Here is a 24,436-nt window from a genome sequence, read left to right on the forward strand (position 1 = left end):
AAGATATTTTGGTTGACTGGTACTCAAAAAATATATAACCTGAATAATTTTTTTTTTTTTTTAAGTAGCTTTCTAGTATTAGGGACCAAGTTGAGGTTTGTGGTAATAAATTTTTCCTGCCCTAAAGAATTACTGTCCAAAAGATAGCTGGAGAACTTAACAGGAAAAAAAGGAATAAAATACAAATTATTCCATTTTAACATGCAACTATTAAAAGACTTCATGAAAGATTTAATTCAGGAAAAGTTTAAAAGTTCTAGCCACAATTTAGGAACTATTCTCCACAATTAAAAAGAAAACTTTGGGTTTCCATAGATTTATTTGATAAACCTTTTATAATAATGCTATTTAATAGCTGAAACAATGCTTTACAACTTTAAGCTCTCAGACATACATTATTTTATTTATTTTAGTATAAGGTATCAAATTATCTGAGAACAGCCTGAGGCTTAATGACTCTAAGAAAGATAAAAATCATCTTTCAAAACCAAAAATAAAAAAATTATTTACTAAAATGTACATATTTTAACAGAAATGTTATTTTGTGGATCTTTTCTTGTTTTGTAGAAACGTATACAGTTAGTGAGTTAACAAAGGCTAAGCAAGGCAGAAGAACAGAAAGTGAGGGATCCAGATCACTAAAACAGACTTACCTTCTGATGTTTTCCATTGTTTCCATAAATCCTCAACAGTTATATGCTTATCTTCTCTGTGCAGATGGCTGTGTTTATTAGTAGCATCTTTATATTTCATATCTTCTCTAATAAACTATAGAAGAGAAAACGCTAAGTTAAACATACTTAAATTCACTATTTTAGTCTCAATAAACTGAGAAAAAGATAAAATCTGATATCTGCTAGGGGACTATTTTCAGATAATAACTTGTGTATTTTGGTATTTTATAGTCACAGTCTTACATGTTTGTAAAATGTATTAATGAAATGTGTTCTACTAATCATAACAATGACAACAGCAGTAGTAAAAGGGCTTATTCAATGCTTATTATTTACCAGGTATTACTCTAGGTTATATAACAAATATGTCTATATAGTTGGCCCTCAGTATCTGTGGTTTCTGCATCCATGGATTTAACCAACCATGGATCAAAAATATTCGAGAAAAAAATGGATGATTGCATCTGTACTGAACACATAGACTTGTTTTCCTTGTCATTCCTTAAATAATACAGTACAACAACTATTTACATAGCATTTACCTTGTATTAGAAGTAATCTAGAGATGATTTAAAGTATATGGGAGGATGTGTAGGTTATATGTAAATACTACACCATTATTTTTTTTTTCCAGAATATTACAGAGGTACAAACGCTTTGGTTACATATATTGCCTTTGCACAGCCCAAGTCAGAGCTACAAATGTGCCCAACCCCCAGACATTACACACCAGTACCCATTAGGTGTGACTATACCTATCTCCTCCTCATCCCTCCCACCTTCCCTATGCCCTATGAATGTTATTTGCATATGTGCACATAAGTGTTGATCAATTCAGTACCAATTTAATGGTGAGTACATGTGGTGCTTGTTTTTCTATTCTTGTGATACTTCACTTAGAAGAATGGGTTCCAGTTCCATCCAGGATAGTATTAATACATTTTTTTTATGGCTGACCCAAATGTAGATTTTGGTATCTGCAAGGGGAATCAATTGTCCATGGATACCAAGGAGCAACTGTATATTTATATACACATATATACATACACAGAGAGAGAGTCATGTACTTTTATGACAGTATTATAAAGGAAGTATTATTTATTCCCATTTTACAGATGAGAAACCAAGGCCCAAAGAGGTTAAATAATTTTCCTAAGGTTGAAAAAACGACAAACAACAAAGCTGAGAGTCCAAACCAAGTCATTCAGTTATACTCAACAGCATAATATACTACTTCAATATTATTGTATACATTTTTACTAAACAGTGACAGGAATGTTTCAAAACATAATAAATATAATTACTGTATCATATTTTTATGTTCTCCTGGCTTTCAAGCTATTATTTATAATTAAAGGATATTTGATTATGGTGTTTAGAATTAGTTTTTAAAAGTAAAGTATATGCTCTATAAATCTTACTTTAAATATATATATAGAGAGAAAGCACTAAAATTATCTTGGCTAAAAACCTCTTTTTTAAGTTATATATAAGGGGGCCTGCTGATTGCCCCAGCCTCTCCTGTCATCCCTCCTACTCTTCTTGACTGACACCTTCAAAATCCAGTAGAGATAACCTGGAAAAATCACTGCGCCACTGAGATGCTGAGAAACTGCCTCTATCTTGAAAAAAGTCCAAGAACTGGAGAAAAATGCTAGACTGAAAATCATGACAATGGACAAAACAGGGAAGAAGTTTGTCTTGGAAATGGTCCAATCAGTTGGAACAAATGGCAACTGTTTCATTTATGTGATACATATTAAAAACAATGGCCAATTCCCCGCACCACATGAACACAAAGAATACAAAAGTAGAGTTTTGTGGCTTCAAGATAAATATATTTCAATGGTAACCTCAAAGAGTTATGACAACTAAGTGATTTTTCATATGAAGTATAAAAAACGGTGCTTGGTATACAGCAGACACTCAATAATGTCAGCTATTTTAATTTTCTTTTTCAAAATAATGAGTTAAATTTTTACCTTGAGTTGCATACTCTATCATTTCCTGACATTAGTAAAGATAGTTTGAGGAACTACAAAACACCAGCTGATAATCACTGATCTAAGAATTAAATCTACAAAGAACAACAATACAAAATCTTGACTGAGACTGACAACCCAAGAAGCTGTAATTGGTATAGAGACAGGAGTTGCTACTCCTAAGATATTCCTTGTCGTAATAACCCTGATCTTACCATCTAAGATGGATGATGACACTGACACAAAACACTAGAGAGCACAGGCAAACAGGAATACATTTTCACAAAAATAACAACAAAAAAAAGGTAAATTATTTAACATCTGAAAAAAAATTCTTCAGATCCTAAATTCAAGCATTTAAACTCTGTGTTGATGAAGCGTTCAAGCTGATTTGGACAGTTTCTATACTTTAACACAAGCAAGACTTGATACTTTTGCCCCAACTCCTACCACTGTAACTGTTGCTGTAACACCAAATCAGCCCTTAATCCCTAAACTACCTACATCCAAACACCCATCAACCAATCCCCAGTTTACTTATGATAAATCAACTAAAATGACCTCCTTCAAATTCAATTCTCAGGCGAGCTCAGGGTCCAACAGCCTTCGTAATTACTGTCAACATCATTTAAGCTATGAGCTAGCCAGAGAACTCAACCATAATATATAACACTGATTCAATTGACTGACCGGTCAACAGATAGACAGATGAAAGATGACAGATTCGAATAACTGATTTCCAAAGATACTTATGAAACACAATGTTTTTATGGGTTGGAGTCTGCCTGTGTCATTCGTTTTGTAAGAACCAATATATGGCCTACATGACCTGTATCATGATTATGCTTCAAGATTATTGTTGATTATAATCCCAAAATCTCTAACAAAATTACCTGTGATTCCATCACTTTCCACTAATAATCAAAATGAAGGTACTCTACTGTCATTAAAAATAATATCAAAATTAGAGTCCAAACACCTAGGAAAATGACTTCTCTTCCATGTTCCCAACTGGAAAATAAAAGGTAAAAACTACTTCACAAAGTTATAAAGATTAAAAAAAAAATTGCCCTACAAATTTATGGTGAAAAACTGTTACTATTATTAATGTTAAAAGAAGTAGATACTGTGGCAACTAGAGATACACCAAGGTCTCGCATCCGCCTTAGGATCCAGTCAAAATCTAACATTAGGTTTTAGCCTCAGATTCCAAAACTCTGATTACTCAAATACCTACTTGAGCATCTTTCTGCTATTCATGAATTTGTATAAGACATAAATTAACAAATCCAATCAGCATAACATAAGAAATTCATAAGGTGAATCATTTGGAATTAACATTACTATGTGAATATTTACTTTAAGTAGAGGTAAGCATCCAAGAGTTAATAAGTAATCTCCTTCTGTGTTTCATTTGCTAAAACTTAATGTTAGAACTTGCATTTCCAGCAAAGATGAGGTTATAGGGACCAGATTTACCATCCTCCCCATAAAAAAAAAAAAAAAACTAAAAAACCAGACAAAATATATAAACAACCATTTTCATGCCACTAAACATCAGGCAACAAAGGAGTTGAAAGACCAGAAACAAACATGTGTCTCCTATGACTGCCCTAAATTAGTTCCTGGAAAGAATGTCAAGGAAAAGGTACAGGAAGAGGGAACCCACCAGTGCCAGGCAGTTTCTCTGAGTTGAAGAGATAGAACTGGAGTGTATGGGAAATGACACATTCATACATCTGTGAAAAGTTTAACATTTTGGGGAGAAGGGCAATTTTATTAATATCAAATAAAACATTAAATGTTCATTGACTTCAAACCAGAATTTCCACTTTTCAGAATTTACTGTACAGCAGCACTTACATAACTATATAAAAAGGTTTCATTGCAATATTAGCAATAATGAAAATTTTGTAACTACCCAAACTGCCTACCACTAAGAGAATCATTAGAAAAATCATGACACCACCAGGGTAAAGTTAAAATTAAGCTATATCTGTTTACCCTTAATAAAAAAAAGAGAAGCTAACAATATATTAATAGCTATCTGATATTTAATGAAATTATATCAATTGAGTATGATCACTTTGGAATTTTTTTCATGTTGATTAGGGGCTCTGGGTATTAAATACCTAATACATTAAAAAACAAAATTAACAAACCAATCAGAGCTTCTAATGGATGCTTTCATACTCTCTCTCAACTTCGACCCTAATGCAGACAGGTGTTACTAGATCCACCAAGGCACTGCTTGATAATTCCTAAAAACAACACAGAGCTAAGTTAAGTCCTCCCAGTCTTAGCATAATATCAGAGAAGGCATTTTATGTAAAGAACAGCTTTGTCTTAGTCCATTTTGTGCTGCTATAACAGAATATTTGAGACTGGATAATTTATAAAGAACAGAAGTTTATTTTTCTCACAGTTCTGGAGGCTGGTAAGTCGAAGATCAAGGCACCAGCAACCAGTCTGTGCCTTCATACTGCATCCTCACACAGCAGAAGGGCAAAAAAAGAGACAGCCCCTTCCCACAAGGCCTCTTTACTGCAACATTAATCCCCTCAAGACTAAATACTTCCCATTAAGCCCCCATCTCCCAACATTCTTGCATTGGGGATTAATTTTCCAACACATAAATTTTGGGAGACACATTCAAACCATAGCAAGCTTCTTCCAAATCTGAATTCATAGTTGAAGACAGATCAAAATTTGTACATAGAAGGGAACTTTGTAAATTGTACTATAGTTATGTGGCTTTTGTAGACATGAGAATACCAATAAGACATGAAGTATATATTTAAGAAGATTTTACTTTTTTTTTTTGATGCTATATATTTTTATTAACATGCTATGAAGGAATATAAAATCTTAATGACAGAAAAAGCAAATGGGAAATATTATTTGTATGTTCCAAATAGCACAAGAAATATTAAACAATAAAATCCAACCTGAGTAATCCTTGTTCCAGTAATAAATTTCATAAGAAGATTTTACTTTTGACAGAATTAACTGAAAACTGTTTCATGTCATAGAAATGTAAAGACTACATTTAGCTGAATGGTTAAATAAGAAGTAGCTGTCATGAGTTCTTTTTGATACTATAGTTCTAGGTACGTTTTAGAGTACTAGCAGCAGAAATATATGAGAGACAAGATTATGTATTATAATGAGGTCTTACTAGTTACTTCTAGTATTTATCACTGAAAATAGTAGTGTGTGTTATGCTTACATTCACTGCTCAGTGAGTACTTTAAGTACTTGAAAGTTATGGTGTATTTTCAGAAAGGTTACATGAGCTTTAAAAAAAAGGAAAAAAGTTATGAGGTATTTATAAGGGACAATCACTTAGAAATATTCTTCATTAAAACAGCTTAAATATTCAATTGGATTAATACAATTTTATAAAGCAAAAATTATGAAAACTTATATACAGGTTTATATATGATTTTATGAAGAAAAAGAATGTCATGGGAGAAAATCGCAAGCAGCAACATTGTTTAATGAACAGAGAACAGGGTAGGTCATCAGCAGGAAGAGAAGAAGGGCCAAGGAGGAGACACAGCAGTTAGAGACCTTAAACTGTGAGTGCCTGTGTAAGTTAACATGCATATACACAAGTTCAGCAAGAAAGCCCCTAAAGCAAGACGGAGGTATCCCAGAGTGAGACACATGGAAACAGACCCAAAACCGTGTCAGAACTATTCCTTGGGCACACTAATTAGTGGAAAGAGAAACTGGATACCAACTTCATAATCATCAAATAGCTTTATTTCATTGTATATAAATATTATAATAAATCACACATAGTTCTCACTGGAAAAAAACTTTAAATTATCTTAGTACTCATCACTTTAACATAGATCCTATTTCTTATAAATATTTAGTCACCAATAAGGGCTTTACTACTTAACTACTTTAAAATATATAGAGAACTGTGAGATAAAATAGAGGTCCATAATTTAGACAATAAAGCAGATGTTACCAAAGTAAATTCTGAAACTGCTATCCTTAGAAATATTTTAAATGAACACAGAAATTGATAATTCTGAGAAAGCTTTGTGGCATGTAGCATTCAGAGAATAACTCTGACTATAAATCTGAATGACAAAATCTAGACTATCGATAATGTATCTAAATTGATTTGTCAAGATTTACTGTATAATAGAATTGATAAAGAATAATAAGAGAATATCTAAACAAAAAGAAAAGCAATTCCATCCTAAATCAGCAAAAAGTGATACTGGAAGATTAAGGTATAAAGAAAATAATGTTCTACAAAGAAACCAAATAAACATATTATATATACTGTGCCAATTCACTAGGCTGTAGCTTAACTACTATCACCACTAGGTATTCATCATTCTGTAGTTTTCCTCACTTTTACTTCTCAAAAAAGCTAACAAGTATTTTCCATTAATCAAAGATTCAATTTCCAAATAGTCACTAGCCCTCTGTTACCCAATAATCCCCAAGACTAGTCATGTTCACTGTAATGATATCAATTACAATTTCCAATTTTCTTAAAAACCTGTAAAATAAGTATAGTCATATCTAATTTATCCAACAATATCAGAAAATTAAGGCATTTCTGGACTACCAAAATCTGCCTTTCTTAGCACCAAAACATGCTAATTTTAAACAGTTTTAGTGTTAAACTTTCTAAAATAAATTGCTTTATCAAATGAATTATTTTTAAATGTGTTAACTTTTTACTGATAATTCAAGGTCATCATTATGAACATTACTTCTTAACATTACAGTTTTAGGTCTGTTTCCATGTATCCCACTGTGGGATACCTCCACCTTGCTTTAGGGGCTTTATTGTTGAACTTGTGTATACTCGTTAACTTTACACAGGTACTCACAGTTTAACGTCTCTAACTATTGCGTCTCCTCCTTGGCCCTTCTTCTCATCCTCCTGATGACCTACCCCATTGCCTGTTCATTAAACAATGTTGCTGCTTGTGATTTTCTCCCGTTAACATTCTTTTTCTTCATAAAAATCATACATAAACCTACATAAGTTTCATAATTTTTGCTTTATAAAAAGCAAAAAAGTCTCCCAGTTGCTCCCCTCTGTGGAGGCATCATTATGTTTGAATTGAGGAAGCCTGGCCAATAAAAATATCCCAATTCCTTTGGCCACAGTGAATGATTGGAGGTAGGCACCTGACCATGTGAGAACAATTAGAGCCAATATGAATCCTGCCCTGTACTTTTGCTAGAACAGCTGAAAAAAAGCAGTTCTGTTTTCTGGAGTAACAAAAAAAATATTTCCTAGTCCTGTCCACTGGGAAAACATAGAAAGAATGGCTAACACAGCACTGCTAGCACCTGGATTGGGGCCAGAAATGTACAAGCTGAACACAGAACATCTTGTCACAGCACAAAGCAAGAAATCTATCAAGGACTACTGATGATGGGTCCAAAGGATCCAGGTGCAAGCCTACATAAGCTTCCATGGCCAAAAAATGGAGTTATTTAAACAACAATAAAGATAATAATAATAGCCCGAAGTTCATGTAAAGCCATAAGTTCATTACACTACACACACACATACACCTCTCTTTTGTTCGCTTTAGAGTAATCTTGGAAACCACCTAATAATAATATTTTGAAAATCTGTAAATAAAGGGAAAGAAGTATTTATCCTGACTTTCCTATACCAATAGGAAACCAAATAATACGCTGAAATTTCTCTTTAAAGAAGTACTACAATAAATAAAAAAGAACTACAGAATTAAAATATTGGCATTTTTCAACTTCTAATAAATTAATGATTCTCCACAATGATCAACAATGGCAGATGAGATCACAAAACATCAAGGATGATGCCAAATTTTTTGGCCCACTCAAGGATCATATGATGCAACTGTTTAAATAGTAACTCCATTGTAAGAAATGAAGACAACAGAAAAGAAATTCGAGTCAGGCAGAAAATTGCGACTCAATTTTGAACACTTAAATTTAAGATGACTATTAAGATATCCAAGTGGAGATGTTGATGCCATTGGATATACGAATCCAGAGCTCAGCACTCCAATGGATAGAGTATATTTAAAAAACCTTGAAATTAGGTGAGATAACCAAGATGGTGAGTATGAATCAGCAAAGAGGTGTATAGACTAAGATTTGTAACTCAAGAAGATGAAGAAATCAACAAAGAAACTGAAAAGTAGTAACCAATATAGTGGAAGTAAAGTAAGGGCAGAATGATTTCCTGGCAGCCAAGTGAAAACAAGTGTTTTAAAAAGAAAACATATTCAACTATATCTTGATGCTAACAAGTGATACGAAGACTGAGAACTGACCACTGCATAGCAACAGGGACGTCGCTGGTGAGCATAAGAACAATTTTGGTGGAGTAATAAAGGCAAAAGCTTAAGTGGGTTCAAGAAAGTACAAGAGGAGAGAAATAGTACACAACTCCTTCTGAGGGAGATTTCTGTAATCAAAGAAGAACTGGGACAATAATCAAAGGAAGATGTAGAGTCAAGAGACGTTTTTACTTTGTTGTGTTTATAAAGTAAGAAAAATAATGGCAAGTTTGAGACGGATGGGAAAGTTCCAGTAGAAAATGGAAAATATAGTTGTCGAAGAGAAGAAAATTGCAAAAGCATCGCCCTAGAATAGGGAGAGGAGATGAGATCAAGTACACTGGTGAAGAAATTTCACTTTGAAAGGAGCACACAGTGAATCCAGAGTAATAGGAGAAAATATGGAGTTTATGGACACAAATGCAGATGGTGAGCCCCTAGTGGTTATATGACTTCTGAAAGTGAGAAAAAACTGCTAATTTCTCAGGATCTTTAAGAAAGTCTACCATTGGGAGATCCCATTAATTTGCCACATGTATAGTTTTCAAATGTCTTTTTTATTATTTGTTGGTTTTTCAGGGGGGAAAAGAATAGAAGAGGAGTTTAAAATATTTCCATCAATAAGATTCAGAGTAGTAATTACACTCCACTTCTTTGAACATGAAAATCCTGTATCTACATTTAAGGGAATGTTGGTTTCTTAGGCCTCCTACTTACAGCCTACAGAAAGGGTTTCATTTCCTTTGATCACCACACATATGCTGTGTAGCTAATGTGGGACTGTCCAAAGAGTGGACTGGATAAAGGAAATGTTAATAAAACAGAAACAACGGTCAAGCTAAACTATAAACCAACAAATACCACAAGGGAAAACAGTACAACTCAAGAAATTACTTTGGCTTAGAAGAAAATGATAGAAGAAAATTAAAAAAAAAAAAAGGAAGGGGGGGAGGCTTTATATGGAAGAGATTCTATTTGAACTAAATTTTAAAATTAATCTTAAAAGATGGCTATAATTTGAGAAGCAAAATGAAACAAGAAGAGACTCAGAGAAATCATGATTGAAATGCCTCAGCAAGGATTAATGATTAAAGAAAAAGGCTCTCAAATATTTATTAACAATTGTTTGACATATTTTCAGAATCAAGGTAAAATAGTCTTTCATTTTTAAAAAGGTTGTCTTTATCAGCTTCAGCCCTGCAGACCCAATAAAGACTATACCAGTGGGGTGGTATAAAGCAAGTCATCAATACTTAGTAGTACCCACACTAAGTCACAAGCACTATCAAGCCAGGTCATACCCAGAAAGGCCAGAATAGAATGTCTAATAAGAGGTAACGAGAATTCTCCAGTGAAGCTCGAGGTAACACTCAAGACGTAAGTCAGTACAGTAAGATTCAAAACAAAATACAGGGAAAAAGTAGGGTATGAGGTCCCAGTGAGCAGTCATCAACACCCAGAAGTTTCCAACATTACCAGCACATCCAACATTAACAGAAACACAGTTCAAGAATGTATGCAGAGAGGCTCTTTTATCTCCCAGGACTCAAAACCGAATATGATTTTAAAATAAACAATAACAACCTGGAACTATGTCTAAACATGTCATGGAGAGTGAACAGAAGTACGGATAGGTGGGCACTAATCCCAGTTCTCCTTACACATGTTATGAGACCTAAGTAACTTGATCTCTCTAAGTCTCTGTCTACTCATCTATAAAACAGGGATACTACTTGTCTTGCTCCTCTCAAGCAAAGTACTGCTAAAGATAGCAGTGAGACAGCACAAAGACTTTACAAACCATGACATTATAATCACAGAGATTAGGTGAGGTTATCTAAGGATAAAAACAATTTTACCTTACACCTCCCTGATATAGCATAGCACTTGACCTCATCACCACCCAAACAGCTTTCTAGAGCAAAAACAGTCTTCCGAAACTATGCGGTCAGTGACTGCAGCACTTAGTCCTTGAAGAAATTCCAGCAGGCCGAACACTGGATGGGTCCACAGGAAAATTTAGACTTTTAATAAAATTCTTCAGTTATAAAAATTTGGTTATCATTTTTTTTGTGGTAAAAATACTTAAGAGCTACTCTCTTTGCAAATTTCAAATATATAATACAGTATTATTAACTACAGCCACCAGCTGTACATTAATCCCCAGAACTTATAACTGAAAATTTATACCCTTTGACATGTAAGGTGATAGGACTGGGTTGTAATAATCATTTCACAATGTATACATATCAAATCATCACGTTGTACATCTAAAATATATACAATTTTTATTTTTCCATTATACCTCAATAAAGCTGGGGAAAATTTGTTTTAAAAAGAGAGCAAATGTGGGAAAGCCAAGAAATATACTACTAAAAAAATAAATTGTAAGAAAATCAATGAAAGGGTCAATGAGTATTTTAATATAAAAAATATTTTAAGCTATATTATTTTAGAGAATAAAAAGACAAAAAGTGATCTCTTAACTATAAGAAGGAAAAAGGAATAGAAAAATTCCTGAGTGTTTCTGTCATGTTAATACAAAACAACCTGTGCAATATGAAAAGATTCCGCATGATGAACTAAACTGACATACAACCACACTTTACTAATAACACAAATCTTGGCACAAAACTTAGATCAATTTAATAACAACTTAGTGAGGGAGCAAGACAAAGATAAAGGTAAGTACAATAGAAAGCAGACTGTGATAAGCCATATGGTTAGGGTAATTATGCGGCCCATTTGCCTGGGACAGTCCTTGTTTACACCTGTTGTTCTGGTGTAATTATTAATAGCACTCTCTTTCACTCTCAAAAATATCCCAGTTTGGATGATAAATTATATGGTCACCCTATCTATAATAACAATAATGTAAGGCTAACAGTGTTAATGTTACAGTAGAGGCAAAATTCTATTTCATTCATTTGTGAAATGGGAATAAACAGGTTCTGTACTCACATGAACTCAAACATCTCTTAGAAGACAATACGTGAAAGTGTGCTAAACTCTCAAAAAATATATATATACACATATATATACATATATGTGTATATATATATATATTACATCCATGCAATGCCATTCTGTGCTCCTGCAAACGCTCAGGGAGGGAGGGGGAGGAGAGAGCGGGACTGGCAGTACCCTCAGGCGAGAACTGACAGAGAAGCACACACACAGTCCCGATTCACACTCCTACTCCTCTGCCCCCTTCCAGTCTGTAACAACGTTCGACATGACATTCTTGTTGAGGTAAATTAAAAATTAATGAAACAGGAATGAGAAATGATTTTTTAATGAAAATATATAATTACCATGTGGTCTGATTAAGGAAAGCTGGAAAAATCTGGGAAAGGGGCTAAAACATTCACTAGCTGAAGCAGGGGTTTGGGTTGAATGTTTCAATGCTCCAGGATGCCATAAAATAATTTCAGAAGTTTTTGGCTCTTCACAGACAGATCTCCTACTATAGGGCATTCATCCGTAATTTATAACTAGGTTGCATTTAACAGTGTGTATCTATCATCTGAAGCACGTCTTTCTAAAGAAACTACATTATGGTGGTTTAGTTCACCACAAAAACCTCATTAATCCATATATAACTGAATTATACACTATCAGTGGTGCTTCTCAAATAGCCTATGAATAAAGCTGCCTCAAAAAGAGGGAACCACTATAATAAATCAGAATTTGGAAATAAAGATGAGATAGTCTGGATGGTAAGAAATGGTAGGATAAGAGAAAGTTTTCCAGTTTCTATGGTGGTTGCTTTGAAGGACAAGCAAATATACGACTAAAAACACTCTAGGAGAATCAGTTCTTATCAAATGTTATAAACAAAAAGGATAATTCAATAGCAGTTGGTAAATGAACTGGAAAAGCAAGAGATTGAGGAGGAAGTCCAGTAAACAAGTACTACAATTGTCAAGGCCAGACACAAAGAGCCTGGGTACTCAACTAAATAAATGCTGAAGCAGGGTAGAAATTTTATAATTTAAAAAATATTCTGAGGATAACTAGAAAATAATGAGATTATTTTCTTAAGATCTGTCTCAATAACTTACACGATGGGTCTTTTTTTTTTTTTTTTTTTGGGACAGAGTCTCACTTTGTTGCCCAGGCTAGAGTGAGTGCCGTGGCATCAGCCTAGCTCACAGCAACCTCAGACTCCTCGGCTTAAGCGATCCTCCTGCCTCAGCCTCCCGAGTAGCTGGGACTACAGGCATGCGCCACTATGCCCGGCTAATTTTTCTATATATATTTTTAGTTGTCCATATAATTTCTTTCTATTTTTAGTAGAGACGGGGTCTCGTTCTTGCTCAGGCTGGTCTCGAACTCCTGACCTTGAGCGATCCACCCGCCTCGGCCTCCCAGAGTGCTAGGATTACAGGCGTGAGCCACCGCGCCCGGCCACGATGGTTCTTAACTATCTAGGTGCATCTTAATTTAACAGAAGCAAAGGATCCTCCCCCCCAGAAAAACACAAACAACTCTCTTTTATAATAATTGCATATCCATGACTTCCTAGAGGACATAACAGAGAAACTTTTAAGGTAGAACTTGGCGAAAGTAAAATCACAAAGTACAGGGACAGAAAACAATGTCTTTTGCAAGAGCATCACAATAGCCAAACATAAATACTGTGCCTAATGTTATAAAAACTGTTATAAAAGTATAATGTAAGAACTGTAAAATTAATTAAGGTACAAACAGTAAGTCATGAACCATTTTTTCATGGATCCAATCATTAGAAAATAAGACCTGTACTATACTGTGTAATCAGAAGAGGTCAAGACAAAGAGCTTCCAGCTACCACCATCAGTGTCCTGAAGATTTAACCCAGTGGTTTTCAAACTTCACCGGATATCAGAATCACCAAGAAGACTTGTTAAAACAGATTGTCGGGCCCCACCCCCAAGCTGCTGATTCAGTAGGGCTGAGGTGGAGCTCAAGAATTTGCATTTCTAATAAGTTTTCACATGAAGTTAATACTGCTTATCCACAGAGCATAAACTGATTTATTCCTTAGAGCAGTTTCTCAGCACTATGCCAACTCCCTTTTCTCCCTTGAGGCCCAAGATTGGCTTGCAAAAGTCTTCTTTGTCCTTCCTCATTCTGCAGGCTAAATGCAAACTATTAGAGTCCCCCAAACTTTCCTCTACCTTGCTTTTAAAACATGAATATAGCCTCCATATCACTTTGAATAATTTAAACTGCAGTTAAGCATAGATGAACAGAGAAGAGGTAACCAAAATGACAAACGATTATTTGGTGCTCAACACATATGGTGAGTTTTTGAGTATCAAAATGCCTTCAAGATACCCTACAAGATGACTTCCACTCACACACAAGTATTTCTTCCATAGACTCCTACTTAAAAGTGTCCAAAATCATTACTTCTAGGGTCTCTTCAGATCAATAATTAGATACTTGTACTCCAGATATATATTAAGTTTTAAAATTAATAGAATTTGCTGCCAAAATAAAAAGTCATAGTGGCAAATGTACAGGAAAAGGAAATAAAATATAGAGTTTCTCATGTCTTCTATCTAAATTTCCTGCCTCACTCATTCCCTGCCTTTTTTTCTAACTTAGTATAAATGAGTGAGCTTTGCCTGATTCTTACATTACCATTTCTTACAGGCATCAGAGCTAAATTCAATCATGACAAGCAGAGTGGTCATCATAAGAGGGTCGGAAACTGATGCACCATATGGTCAGGAAACCAGTATATAGTGACAGTGGCAATTAGAGAAGAATAAATACTAAAATTAGCAGTGTCTCTGGATCTTGCTTTCTTAAAAAATTCTCACAGCTGTCTGTTCTTATAAAAATGGACTGAAGTCTATGGGACTTATAATATGACCTTGATTTACAATTCTTTAGTGCAGTGGTCTCCAAATTGGGTGGCCCAGACCCGATAGGAATGTACAATCTAACCCACTTGAGAGGGGATAAAATATTAGAATTTCTATTTACATTTAATTTTACCTCATTTTTTAATTTATATTTTTATAAACATTTTAAAAACACTAACAGTACAATAGTTTGTGTTTGTGTGTATATAAATAATATGTAACATACATATATACACTACTTATATACAGCTATTTAAATATTGGATCAGGGAGGGCACATTCAAAAATATTTTTTTTTGAGACAGTATCTCACTATGTTGCCCAGCTTGTCTCAAACTCCCAGGGTCAAGCCACGTTGCCCAGGTTACTCTCAAAACTACTGGATTCAAGCCATTCTCCCACCTCAGCCTCCTGAGTAGCTGGGACTACAGGTACATGCCACCATGCAAAGCAAAAACTTTTTACTGACAGAAGTACATGAGAAAAACAGTTTGGCTAAACATGGGTTAGTAGGGCTACTTTAGACCTCTTGAAAGTCATTTTCCTTTTTGTTGCTTTCACAAGTGCAATTAATTTAAATCAATTAATTCAACAACATCATTTGAAGAACTGTATTTGAACCACAGGAATTGCCACATCTGCATCAAATCTAAGTATCCTTCACCTTTTCCTCAACTTGTACTTAACTGTTTGGCAAAAGATTTACTTCGATACCTAAGAATCCATAATTTTCATAATCACAGAACATCTGTTAACTTTCTAAGCTCTCCTTAATATTTACATTTAAGCAAGATAAAATGTTTTTATAACAGATACGAAAAAATAGAGTTCCAGACACTAACTTTTTTTTTAAGCTCTCAACTGGAGCTCTACAGACTAGAAGAGCTGGTCTGTTACTTGCATGCTGTTTGCGTTATGCACTAACATACCTGGGGTACTGAGATCTCCCAGGCCTGATCCACTCTTCCACCAGCTCTTGTGTTTTCCACTGTTGTCTCACTTTGATATCCATGGATTATCCCAGCATCAATGTGCTGCTTTCTCATGTTTTTTCTCACCTCTAGTCTCTTAAATACTGATTCTTTACCACTTCTCAGCTTCAGGACAAGACAATATATGTTTTTTCCACGAAATGACTGGTCATAGGTACATCAAATGTCTTTGTTTATCTTTGCAACACCAGCACCTAGCACACTGGCAGCCAACAGGTGCTCAATAAAAGATTGCTGAACTAAATTTTCTTTCTTCAGTTCTTAATTATTTTTCTGTTGTTGACAAGTACTCAGGAGCTGCTGCTGCTGAACTCCAGAACGCTCCCAACCCACAGTCACCACAGGCCCTCCATGGTCACTTGTAGGCCCAGGCCACTACAAAAGTCTGATTTACCAATAGTCATTCATTAAACAAACTTTTATTAAATGCTTATCAGGTACTTTGTTACACACTAATAGCCAAGATTTACTGCCTTGAAAAATTTAATAAATGCAAAACAAAAGCAACAAATTTAAAAATAATTTATCATTTACTAAATAATGACTTTGCCCTAGATCAGACACTAACGTCAGTTTAGTGTCAGTACTAACGAGTTAGGTTAAAGTCACTAAAAAAAATCTCTGTAGTACTATGTATTGGTATCAATCACTGATTTTCAGGAAAAAAGTATTCAATTAGGCAAAAACCTACTGACCACTTGTACTCTACCAAACACACAAGATAGCTTGTATTGGAAAAGTTCCTTGTCAAACAGAGTTAAGATTTACCATCCTGTTGAAGATTAATAATACACATTAACATAGAGAAACAACACAGACTAGAAATCAAGAATATGGGTTCTAGAGTCAGCCTGGCTTCAAAACCCCAGTTCTATCACAAGTTGGTGACCACGGGCATATTTCCTAGCCCACCAAAGTTTGTTTCCTTATCTGCAAATAAGATAATAATAGTATATTCTCAGTGCATAGCATTGCTATGAGGAGTCCATACCATAGTACATGTGAAGTGCTCATACTATGGAACAAATGTTAAGTGCTCAATAAATGGTATTTTAGTATACAAATTCACAAATATAAGTCTGAGAAGTCCTATAGTAACAAAACTAAATTAATACAGCATTTCCCCAATTTTGACTATGCAACCCTTTTTTCTATGGAACACTTACCATTTTCTGCTACTCTAATTATATGCTTATTGCCATTATTTTCCAGAAAGAATTAAAGTCTCTATTTTTATGGCATCAAGTTATATTAACTAAATGAACTATGAAACTACGAAAATTTCAGCATACAGGAAAGCACCTCAATACTTATAATTTAATGCACAGCAAGAATTCTCCAGTACCTACTCTCTTCACCTTACCTTTGCCCTGCTTATCCTTTCAAGAGAATGCCAAATGATCCTTCAGCCAAACAAATTACACGGGTGCATTTGTGCACGTAATTAAAGTCACCATTGACTACAAAGTACTCAATACATAACTTTTAATCAGACACATCAGGCTTTAAAATTCTAAACACATCCTATTACAAAGATAAACACAAAAAGTTTAATTGTGGGTCACTTTCAAAATGAAGCCTTTTAAAGGAAGTTTTACAACTTTACTGCTTTTATACTTTATACTTCTGTGGCTTGAGAATCTCCCATCACATAACTCTAGTTAGTATTGTATAGAAGCAAACCTAAGCAGCCTCTAAAGTAGCTCCCAATGATCTCACATCCTCGTATTCATACCCGTGTAACTGTCTCCCCATGAGTGTCAGCTGGACCTAATGGCTCACTTCTAACAAGTAGAATACAGCACAAATGATAGGACATCACTCCCAACATTAGTCACAAAAAGACTGTGACTCCCCTGTTGCCAGACCTTCTCTTTCTCTCAGAGCTCTCTCTTGCTTGCTCTGAGGGAAGCCCACTGTCATGTCATGAGATGCCCTATGGAGAGAAAATTGATGCTGCAGGAAATTGATGTCTTGGATCAACAGTCAGTGAGGACCTGTGAGGCCAACAACCACATGAATAGGCTTTTAAGTGGACCCTCCCCCAATCACACCTTGAGATGATGCAACCCCAAGCTGGTACCTTAAATGCAGCCTTGTGAGAGACTCAAGCAAGAGCCAGAAGATGCACCTAAGCTACACTAAAATTTCTGACCCAAGAAACCATGAGCTGATTAATGTGTGTTGTTTTAAGCCACTAAGCTTTGGGGTCATTTGTTACACAGCAATAGACAACTAATACACAAGTTAAAAGTTTAACTTGGAAAACTCCAGTAAAAAAATACATGCATTAAATCCTTTAGACACAATAACCAACATAATTCAAAACTCCCTGATCCTACTTTAAAATGCATTTCCTTCTATTTTTTTTCTAAATCTACTTTTGCCTATTTTCATAAGTGATTCTCCTTTCATAAATGACCCTCCACAGATAGATCTGTGTTGTTAACTAAACTTCCAAGATGCACGTGCACAAATGATGACAAAGGTATTTTGTAGGCAGAATACCTAATGTAAGGAAAACTGAAATATCAGGTACTACTGGATTTTTCATATAAGTTAATCTTAAAGTTGATTTTAGAGAGAGAGCGATATAGACCAACTACTCTTCAAACCAACTGATATGTATTCTAAGTGATGGAATGAAAGAGAAGAAGTTTTTAAAAAACAAAAATTAGAATAAGAAAAGGAACAAAAAAAATTTAAAGAAAAAAAGAGGAAGGTAAAAACAGAAAGTAAAGTCCATACACGCTAACAATGATAATAAAGTTTTTAGTCACACAATAGGCAATAACTCCGATGTGAATTTCCACATTGCCTCCTACTGCTATGCTCAGGGCAACACCACCATTCATTTCTCTTAAATTATCTGTTGATCAAATACCTACACTTTCCAAAATAACATTAAAATTGACAAAATATGCAAACTTGACTATAATCACCAACTCAAATTAAACAGGTCACAGATTCAGCATATACTGACAACTAGTCTTTTTCATCTTGGTCCAGAAAGACAATGACCTAGAGAGCAAAAGCTCTGTGCCCTGTTCCTAAACTGAAACACTCCAGGTCCTTCAAATTCAGTTTTAGCACAGCTCTGGAAAATTACTAGATATTTATTCTTTTACTTGTCCAAGTAATGCAACCTTCTTAATTTAGCCACTCTATATAAAATTACAGCCACCCAAAATCTAACTGTCCTGATCCCCCAACCTGTTTATTAGTTTTTTCTTTAGTCACCTTCTCATAGGCCTACCAGAATGTTAGCCTGAAGGCACAGATTTTGCCTGTTTTGTTCCTGACGTATTCCAAACACCTATATGAGGATCTGGCACATTAATAGGCCCTTAAATATTAGTTCCATGTTAAATGAATAAACCATAAAAGTAAATGCTTTCTCACATGACCTAAATATAAAACAGTGAGCACTAAGGAGAAAAAAACTCAAGTTTTTAACCAGCTTAAATGCCAAATACTCTTATGATTTTTCCAAAGTAACATTTCAGACCAAGTATCACAAGAAATTAAGTATTTTAAAATTTTGTCTAAGATTTCCCATTAAATTCATGAAATTTCCTACTGATTGCTACTAGAGGCCCATAAAATTATTTGTTTACTTTTTTTAAAAAAAAAAAGACACTTTAACAACAAATACAAATTAAAATGTACCTATACTGAACTGAAAGCACCAAACTAACATAAGGACTGCATAATTAATAATTCACCCTGTCCTCGGTTCCTGGTACAAAGCTCCTAAACCCCTTGAAATTTCCCGAGTAATAGGAGAGTTTATGTTATTCATAATAAGCCCCTATCCATCACACCAGAGTTTATGCTAATAAGGTGACTTAGGGTGGGGCCCTAAATAGCTTCAGGATATGGCTGGTCACCAGAAAGACCAAATGATTAAAGGGTCATAATTTTCAGTGCCACCCACCAACCTTCAGGAAGATGAAGCTCTTTAAAAACACTTAAACAACAAGGTTCAAGACTAGAAGAGCTTCCAGGTTGGTGAAAATATCGAGGCACTGGGAGGGTGGCACACACAGAGGGGCCACGGGAGCTCTGCGCCCCTCCCCTCATGGCTTGCCCTCCGCATCTTTTCCATTTGGATGTTCCTAAGTTGTATATTTTATAATAAAGCAGTAAATGTAAGTAAAATGTTTTCCTGAGTTCTGTGAGCCATTTTAGCAAACCTGAGGAGGGACTCAGGGGGACTCAGGACTCCAGGTGGAAACTCCGGATTTATAGCCAGCTGGTCAGAAGCACAGGAGGCCCAGGACTTGTGACTGGCATCGGAAGCGGGGCATCTTGTGGGACTGAGTCCTTCAACTTGTGGGAGCTGATGCTAACTCTAAGTAGATAGTGTCAGAATCAAATTGAATTGTTGGACACCCAGCTGGTGTCAGAGAATTGGAAATTGGTTGTTGTCAGAAAATAACCCAGAATAATATTTTAATTGATATATCAATTAATAACAAAAGTAATTTTTATTACGTAGATTTTTAAAATAAAGAATTTAGTCCTTATTCTAGGCCCAAAATAAACCAATTGTCAATAAATTAATGTGTAACTTACAAAACATAACTATCTAAAACTACTACAGATTTAAAAAGTAAAAACACACACCAATCTTTCCAAACATATAACACTAAAACTCTCCAAATTAATCATATGTGCTCCCTCAATCCCACTTTTCACTCAGCTGCAAAATAATCCTTCAGAATTAATATGTTTTCTAAACTAAAATAATGCTATCTAATATGTAAGTCTGCAAGTAACATCAAAATCAAAGGAAAACTTAGCACCATCAGTGTAATTACTTATAAGTGTGTCCTTTCAGCACAGCAGCAAAGATTTAATGTTCAAAGTTATCTCCAACTTAATTGCTGGAGAAAATTAGGAAACTGCGCAAAGCACTCATCTACTAAACATTGTCTACTCTCAGACTTGATGTGGAATTTGTTTCACAAAGCTAATCCTGTCATATTGTAAATGATCAAGAAAATGTACAATAATAATCCTAGAAAATCTGTTTAGCCTAGAGAATGATTTACCTTTATAAAGAATTAACACATTTAATACTCAATTTCTTAAACACCTAAATTAACCACATAGACAATCCTGGGGGGATTAAAAAGAATAATTCATACAAATAATTCAGATTACTATTACTAAAAGGTAGTTATATAGTTTGATTTTGTGTGTGTGTGTACCTAGAGAGAAGAAATAATGATAATGATGTTGAGAGAATTATCTACTCAATATAATAAAATGGCCCATAATAAATGACAACTAGTTTACGTTGTTCTCCAATAATGATAAAACTTTGATAGCCCATCAATTTCATCTCACTCTTCTTTATGACCAACAGAATACATTTACATACTTCAAAAGCTTTTTAAATTTGAAACAATGTAAGATAAGATTATCATATAGTCTGTGGTTCTAGAAATAAATGAAATAAATTGGTCTACGTAGAACTAAAAGCCATGATTTTGGCATCATTGAGACTGAGCTCTAACAAAAATGATTTAACCACAATAAAAAGCAGAAATTAATTGATTCAGAGACATTAAATATAAGACTGGAGATTTAATATCTGATCTAATAAGCAATTAGAAATCACTGTAAGTTTCTTCACTAGAGAAAAACACTCTTAAAGTGATAATTGTGATGGATTAGAAAGGAAAAACTTAGAGGCAGTAATCTAAGCACAAGATAATAAATACCTAGATTAAAATAGAACAAGCAAGTAACTAGAGCAGATAAGACATACTGGAGAAAGGAAGGAAAGGAATAAAGTTTAAGATCACAAGAGCTTATTTATAGCAGGGGCTGGCAAACTACAGCATGCAGGCCAAATCCAGCCTGCTGCCTGTTTTTGTAAATAAAGCTTTATTAGAACACAGTCACACCCATTAGTTCATGTATTGTCTATGGCTGCTTCACACTACAGTGGCAGAGTTGAGTAGGTACAACAGAGACTACAGGGCCCACGAAACCTAAAACATTTACTACCTGGTTTGTATTAGTTTCCTTGGACTATCATAACGAAGTACCACAAATTGGATGGCTTAAAATAACAGAAATGTATTCTCTTACAGATCTGGAGGCTAGAAGTTCAAAATCAAGGTGTCAGCAGAACCATCCTCTGTCCAAGGATCTAAGGGAGAATCTGTTCCATGCCTTCCTTTTAGTTCCTGGTGTCACCAGCAATTCCCTGACATGTAGCAGAATAACTCTAATCTCTGCTTCCACTGTCACGTGGTTATCTTCTCCCATGCATCTGTGTCTTCGTATGGTATTATAGTCTCTTATAAGGACACCAGTCATATTGGATTAAGTGCCTACCCTGCTCTAGGATGACCTCATTTAAACTATTAGTGGAAAAGTAATTACAGTTTTAGCATTGTTGAAACTTGCTGTTTGATACTGCAATACATTCTTAAATAAATGTGGTAATGTTATACACCATTTTAATGTGCATTTCTCGTTTTATGTTTTTTTGCTAATGACTTATTACTTGCTGTTTATTTTACATTTACTTTAGATTATGGAAATGATGTTAGACAAAAAGCAAATTCGAGCAATTTTCTTATTTGAGTTCAAAATGGGTCATAAAGCAGTAGAGACAACTCACAGCATCAACAATGCATTTGACCCAGGAACTGCTAAGAAATGGACAGTGCAGTGGTGGTTCAAGAGGTTTTGCAAAGGGGACGAGAGCCTTGAAGATGAGGCATGCGGCACAGTGGCCGGCGATCGGAAGTAGACAACGACCAATTAAGAGCCACCATCGAAGCTGATGCTCTTAGAACTACACGAGAAGTTGCTGAAGAACTCAACCTCGACCATTCTACAGTCATTCGGCATTTGAAGCAAACTAGAAAAGTGAAAAAGCTCAATAAGCGAGTGCTTCAGGAGCTGACAGAAAATTTAAAAAAATCATCGTTTTGAAGTGTCATCTTCTCTTCTTATACACAACAATGGACCATTTCTCAATCTGATTGTGATGTGCAACGAAAGGTGGATTTTCTATGACCACCAGTGATGACCAGCTCAGTGGTTGGGCTGAGAAGCTCCAAAGCACTTCCCAAAGCCAAACTTGCACCAAAAAAAGGTCATGGTCACTGTTTGGTGGTCTGCTGCCTATCTGATCCACTACAGCTTTCTAAATCCTGGTGAAACCATTCCATCTGAGAAGCATACTCAGCAAATTGATGAGATGCACCAAAAACTGCAATGCCTGCAGCCAGCATTGGTCAACAGAAACGGCCCAATTCTTCTCTATGACCACGCCCAACCATACATCACACAACCAATGCTTCCAAAGTTGAACAAATTGGGCTACAAAGTTTTGCCTCATCCACCATATTCACTTGACCTCTCACCAACCGACTACCACTTCTTCAAGCATCTCGACAACTTTTCACAGGGAAAATGCTTCCACAACCAGCAGGATGCAGAAAATGCTTTCCAAGAGTTTGTCGAATCCCGAAGCATAGATTTTTATGCTACAGGAATAAACAAACTTGTTTCTCATTGGCAAAAATGTGTTGATTGTAACAGTTCCTATTTTGATTAATAAAGATGTGTTTGAGTCTAGTTAAAATAATTTAAAATTCATAGTCCGAAACTACAATTACTTTTGCACTAACCTAACATTACATCTGCAATGACCCCATTTCCCAATTAGATCACATTCTGATGTACTGAGGGCTGGGACTTCAACAAACGGTTTTGAAGGATACATCTCAACCTATAACTTGGCCCTTTACAGAAAAAGTCTGCCAACTCCAACTTTACAGGAATAAGAATTGAGGAGGAGTAGACCCAGAAGTGTCATTGAACAGGGAGAGATTTAAAATAAGAGAACTGAGATTTTGTTTTAAACGAACTAAGTTTAAAGTAAAAGTAAGAACCCTCTAAAAACGCCAGGCAGTAGGCAATACATGTAGGTCAGGCATCTGGACTGGTTTAGAGACAGAGGAATCAGGAGTAACTTGAAAATGGATGAGCATTCATTCTTAAAAGAAACATTTTATGCAGCAGGTCAAGAACTGAGCTTTAAAGAATGTTACTGTTGCGCAACAATGACATTAGAGAATGCCATTGTTATATAACATTAAATAATAATGTAGAAAACAATGTAATTAAGTATTATATAAACTAAAAAAAAGCATTACAACAGTGACAAATCCAACAAAGAGGTTGAAGAGGTCTGAAAAATGACAAGGGATTTAACTAGAATGAGACTAAAGTCAAATAAAGAAAACAACTTTGATGGAGAAACTAAGAGGGAAACCAGACCAGGGGGAAGATGAGAATGCTTGAAAACTAAAGACAGTGGGTACAGTAAATTACTAAATTGGTGGCCTGCAATGAACCACAGCTCCTGGTTATCTATATCCTCATATGATTCTCTCCCACATAGACTCTGAGCTTAGCCAAATGACTTGCTTTGGCCAATATATTAGCGAATCCTGGCAAGCAGAGGCATGATAAGCACTTGCACATGGGAACTTGCCTTCTTGGAACACTACCACTTGGAAGCCAGCTGCCACGCTGTAATGAAGCTTGAGCTACACTCTCAAATGATGTGAGGTCAAA

At 35.1% G+C, this 24,436-nt stretch overlaps 1 protein-coding gene across 2 annotated transcripts in view; it reads right to left on the reverse strand.

Moving 5' to 3' along the window:
- The window catches only part of STIM2 (stromal interaction molecule 2), a 148,290-nt gene that overhangs the window by 53,667 nt on the left and 70,187 nt on the right, over nt 1-24,436 (reverse strand). For both annotated transcript variants that reach the window (XM_069494240.1, XM_069494239.1), the window contains exon 3: nt 654-768. In XM_069494240.1, the coding sequence (XP_069350341.1) occupies nt 654-768 (115 nt within the window). The remainder of the gene's footprint in view (nt 1-653; nt 769-24,436) is intronic.

The sequence above is a fragment of the Eulemur rufifrons genome, chromosome 19, assembly GCF_041146395.1.
Source record: "Eulemur rufifrons isolate Redbay chromosome 19, OSU_ERuf_1, whole genome shotgun sequence".
NCBI lineage: Eukaryota > Metazoa > Chordata > Mammalia > Primates > Lemuridae > Eulemur > Eulemur rufifrons.